This window comes from Palaemon carinicauda, chromosome 5 (assembly GCF_036898095.1).
Source record: "Palaemon carinicauda isolate YSFRI2023 chromosome 5, ASM3689809v2, whole genome shotgun sequence".
Lineage (NCBI taxonomy): Eukaryota > Metazoa > Arthropoda > Malacostraca > Decapoda > Palaemonidae > Palaemon > Palaemon carinicauda.
The window spans coordinates 61,820,751-61,826,750 of NC_090729.1; the positions used below are offsets into that span (position 1 = coordinate 61,820,751).

Genomic DNA, 6,000 nt, shown 5'->3' on the forward strand with positions numbered 1-6,000 from the left:
TTTGGGTACTGGTGGTTAGCATGGCGTTATTGACTGAGGAGCAAGCTTTGAGTCACACCCTTGTTGATGATGAGGGACGGACTGACTTTAGGTACTGGTGGATGGCAGAGCGTTATTGACTGAGGAGCAAGGAGAGAGTCACACCCTCATTGATAATGAAGGATTTAACTTGGGTACTGGCGGTCATCAGGACATTATTAAGAGAGGAACAAGAAGTGTCACACCCTCACTGATGGTAAGGGACAGACTGACTTTAGGTACTGGTGGTTAGCAGGGCGTTATTGACCGATGAGCAATAAGTGAAACACACCCTCATTGATGATAAGGAACTGACTTTGGGTGCTGGTGGTTAGCTTGGTGTCATTGACTGAGGAGCAAGAAGTGATAAACACCCTCATCGATGATCAAGGGCTAACTTTGGGTACTGGTGGTTAGCAGGGCATTATTGACCGAGGAGTAAGGAGTAACACACATCTTCATTAATGATAAGGGGCTGACTTTTGGTACTGGTAGTTAGCAAGACTTTTATAGACCGAGGAGCAATGAATGAGACACACCCTCATTGATAATAAGGGACTGACTCTGGGTACTATTGGTTAGCAAGGCATCATTGAACAAGGAGCAAGCAGTGCGTCACACCCTCGTTGATGATAAGTGACGGACTGACTTTGAGTACTGGTGGATGGCAGAGCGTTATTGACTGAGGAGCAAGGAAAGATTCATACCCAAAATGATGATACGAAATTGACTTTGGGTACTGGAGGTTATCAGAACATTATTGACAGAGGAACAAGCAGTTTCACACCCTCATTGATGATAAGGGACAGACTGACTTTTGATACTAGAGGTTAGCAGGGCGTTATTGGCCGATGAGCAATGAGTGAGACACACCCTCATTGATGATAAGGGACTGACTTTGGGTACTAGTGGTTAGCATGGCGTCATTGACCAAGGAGCAAGGAGTGAGACGACCCTCATTGATGATAAAGGGCTGACTTTGAGTACTGATGGTTAGCAGGGCATTATTAACCGAGGAGTAAGGATAAAGACACACCCTCAATCATGATAAGGGACTGACTTTGGGTACTGGTGGTTAGTTTGATGTCATTGACTTAAGAGCGGGGAGTTATAAACACTATCTTTGATGATAGAGGGATGACTTTGGGTACTGGTGATTAGTAGGTTGTTTTTGACCGAGGAGTAAGGAGTAAGACACATCCTCATTAATGATAAGGGGCTGACTTTTGTTACTGGTGGTTAGCAAGACTTTATAGACCGAGGAGCAAGGAATGAGACACACCCTCATTGATGATAAGGGACTGATTTTGGGTACTGGTGGTTAGCAAGGCGTTATTGACCGAGAAGCAAGCAGTGAGTCACACTCTCGTTGATGACAAGAGATGGACTGACTTTGGGTACTGGTGGATGGCAGAGCGTTATTGACTGAGGAGCAAGGAGAGAGTCACACCCTCAATGATGATAAGGGATTAACTTTGGGTACTGGAGGTTATCAGAGCATCATTGACAAAGGAACAAGCAGTGTCACACCCTCATTGATGATAAGGGATAGATGGACTTTTGATACTGGTGGTTAACAGGGCGTTATTGGCCGATGAGCAATGAGTGTGACACACCCTCATTGATGATAAGGGACTGAATTTGGGTACTTTTGGTTAGCAGGGTGTTATTAATAGAGGAGTAAGGATTTAGACACACCCTCATTGATGATAAGGGGCTGACTTTTGGTACTGGTGGTTAGCAAGACATTATTGACCGAGGAGCATGGAGTGAGACACACCCTCAATGATGATAAGGGACTGACTTTGGGTAGTGGTGGTAAACAGGGCGTTATTGACAGAGAAGCAAGCAGTGAGTCACACCCTCATTGATGATAAGGTACGGACTGATTTAGGGTACTGGTGGTTAACAGGGCGTTATTGGCCGAGAAGCAAGGAGTGAGACACACCTTCATTGATAATAATGGGCTGACTTTTGGTACCAGTAGTTAGCAAGGCGTTATTAACCGAGAAGCAAGGAGTAAGACAGAGCCTCATTGATGATAAGTGGCTGACTTTAGGTAAGGGTCGTAAGTAGGGTGATATTGACCAAGGAACAATAAGTGAGACACACCATTATTGATGATAAGGGACTGACTTCGGGTGTGGGTGATTAGTAAGGTGTTATTGATGAGGAGAAAGGAGTAGTCTCTTTAGTCTAGTTTGGTGCTATGAGACGGAATTTGGGAACTAGAGGATAGCAGGGTGTAGTTGAGTGAAGTGAGAGGAGTTAATAATTCTAACATCACCCGTTGCTATGGGACTGAATTTTACTTTGGGCCTAGTGTAAAATCGTAACAGTTAGTGTACTCTTTTCTTAGATTCTTACCTATCCTATTAAGTATCCTTTGAGGAGTCTTGAACCATTCTCTCCATATGAATGGAAACAAAATCAAAGGGGTAATAAGGAATATCTGGAAATCTACTGCGGTGTACCAACAGACTCCTAGACACTGCAATACAAAAATAAAGACAACATTTGTGAAGAACCTCAATGATATGGCTAAAATAAACAAACTACTCTAATTATCAGACACTCATTCACATGGCATTGGAAGAAATATAGATACACAGTCCCTTATCATCAATAATATATATATATATATATATATATATATATATATATATATATATATATATATATATATATATATATATATATATATATATATATATATATATATATATATATATATATATATATATATATATATATATATATATATATATATATATATATATATATATATATATATATATATATATATATATATATATATATATATATATATATATATATATATATATATATATTATAATTACTAACTAAGATACAACCTTATTTGGATAAGCAGGCCTAAGGGCTCCAAAAAGGAAAAATAGCCCCCGTAAGGAAAAGAATAAAAGAAATAAGTAAACGATATGGGAAGTAATGACCAACTAAGATCAAATATTTAAAAAGCAGTAACAACATTAAAACTCAACTATCATATCAAAGCATTAAACAGACTTATGTCAGACTGTTCAACATAAAATATTTGATGCAACTTTCAACTTTTGAAGTTCTACCGATTACACTACTCATATGTCACAGAACTAGTCAGGACTTAATCTTATAATTCATATTTTCATTTTCCTTGTGATTCTTTTGCATCTGAGCATCACGTTTCCCTGTGATTTTTACGCACACACATATATATATATATATATATATATATATATATATATATATATATATATATATATATATATATATATATATATATATATATATATATATGATATTATTATTATCATTATTATTATTATTATTATTATTATTATTATTATTATTCCTTGCTAAGTAATAACCCTAGTTGGAGAAGCAGGATGCCAGAAGTCCAGGGGCTCCAGCAGGAAAAATAGCCCAGTGAAGAAAGGAAACAAGGAAAAATAAAATATTGTAAGGACAGCAACAACAACAAAATAGATATTTCTTATATAAACTACAAAGAATAATAACAAAAAAAATAAAAAAAGAGATAAGATAGAATAGTGTGCCCGACTGGGCCTAAAGTAAGAAAATTCTAACCAAGACAGTGGAAGACCATGGTACAGAGGCTATGGTACTACCCCAGACTAGAGAACAATGGTTTGATTTAGGAGTATCCATCTCTTTTAAAAGCTGCTCACAATAGCTAAAGAGTCTCCTCTACCCTTACTAAGAGGAAAGTAGCCACTGCACAATTAGAGTGCATCACTTAACTCCTTGGATGAAGAAGAATTGTTTGGTATTATCGGTGTTGTCAGGTGTATGAGGAGAGAAGAAAATCTGCAAGGAATAGGCCAGACTATTTGTTGTGTATATAGGCAAAGGAAAAATGAACATTAACCAGAGAGAAAGGTCCAATGTAGTACTGTCCGGCCATTCAAAGGACCAACAAATCTTTCTAGCGGCAGTATCTCAACGGGTAGCTGGTGTCATGGCCAACCTACTACCTACTTATATATATATATATATATATATATATATATATATATATATATATATATATATATATATATATGTATATATATATCTTTCCGGTCACGCTGAGTAGCAGGAAGGGAGAGACAGTAGTCATACCCTTTGCGAGACTGGGTACTCCGAAAGGTAGACTCAGAAACCACACTCTCCCACATATTGCCGGACCTTTGGGTTGCAGTTAGTAAAGAGGAGTGGGTGCAACTACTTGAATCTGTGTTTGTGTGAATAGCTATCAAAGTATTTACCCGACAATTTTAACGGGTCTCCCACGCCAATAATAGTATGAAGGCTGATTATGGTTTATGATGGGTCGCGCACAATAGTAAAATGATGAATGGGGAAGCAATGAAAAACAATAAATGTGGATAGAGGAACTAAAATGAACTCTCAAAACTCAAGCTCACCGATCCAGCATCGTCTCCGGTGACAAAGTAGTTAGTGATGAATAGGGCGTCTCTCCACCAGTATTTCTGACACAAATCTTGAAGAGAATGTGGAGCTTTGATCCCAAAGGCGTAGGGCCCGTGGCCCAAGTATGCTGATAATGTGGCCAGGAATCCCGAAAGGAGACAGATTGGTATTGTCAACCTGAAATTAAAAAATTTGTGTGTATATATATATATATATATATATATATATATATATATATATATATATATATATATATATATATATATATATATATGTATATATACAAATATATATATATTATATATATATATATATATATATATATATATATATATATATATATATATATATATATATATATATATATATATATATATATATATATATATATATATATATATATATATATATATATATATATATATATATATATATATATATATATATATATATATATATATATATATATATATATACGAGGGGTGATCAAAAAGTTCGGAAAATGTGCGAATATTTATTAAATTACGAACATTAACATGTTTTGTCACTAATCTCCTTTTAAGTACTCTAATTCGGTACATACACACTTACTCCACCGTGCCTGCCACTCTTGAAACCATTCCTGGAAGTCCTCTTTCTTCAATAACTTTATTTGCTTTGTCGTGTTCAATTTGTTGTCTTCAATGGTGTCAAATAGTTTCCTTTTCATCATCGATTTAATTTTTGGGATTAGCCAGATGTGGCATGGTGCCAAATCGGGAGACTACGGTGAATGCGGAACTGCAGGGAGATTCTTTCCAGCAATGAACTGCCGAACAAGCAGTGATGTGTGAGAGGGTGCGTTGTCATGTTGCAGCAGCCAGCCATTTCTACATTTTTCTGGCCTTTTACGTCTAATGGATTCTCTCAGGCGTTTCAAAACTTCACGTAGTAAATAGCATTGACGGAGCAGCCTCTGGGAACAAATTTAATATGCACTAATCCTTGCTTATCAAAGAATGCAATCAGCATGACCTTTACAAGTGACTTCGACATTCTTGCTTTCTTAGGTGCTGAGGATGAAGGTGTTTTCCACTGTGAGCTCTGAACTGGAAAGTATCTCGCTGCAATTCCGCATCCACTGTATTCTCCAAAATTGGCACCATGCCACTTCTGGCTAATCCCGAAAATGAAATCGACGATGAAAGGGAAAAGATTTATCACCATTGAAGACATCAAATAAAGTTATTGAATAAAGAGGACTTCCAGGAATGTTTTTAAAAGTGGCAGGCATGGTGGAGTAAGTGTGTATGTGCCGAAATAGAGTACTTAAAAGGAGATTAGTGACAAAACATGTTAATGTTCGTAATTTATTGAATATACACACATTTACCGAACTTTTTGATCATCCCTAGTATGTATGTATATATATATATATATATATATATATATATATATATATATATATATATATATATATATATATATATATATATATACATATATATATATATATATATATATATATATATATATATATATATATAT

General features: G+C 35.9%; 1 protein-coding gene across 3 annotated transcripts in view; it reads right to left on the reverse strand.

Annotated features, from left to right (window-relative positions):
• Window positions 1–6,000, reverse strand: part of LOC137641321 (nose resistant to fluoxetine protein 6-like) — a 63,877-nt gene that overhangs the window by 12,276 nt on the left and 45,601 nt on the right. For all 3 annotated transcript variants that reach the window (XM_068373749.1, XM_068373750.1, XM_068373751.1), the window contains 2 exons: window positions 4,467–4,650; window positions 2,386–2,509 (listed from right to left, as the gene is read on the reverse strand). In XM_068373749.1, the coding sequence (XP_068229850.1) occupies window positions 2,386–2,509; window positions 4,467–4,650 (308 nt within the window). The remainder of the gene's footprint in view (window positions 1–2,385; window positions 2,510–4,466; window positions 4,651–6,000) is intronic.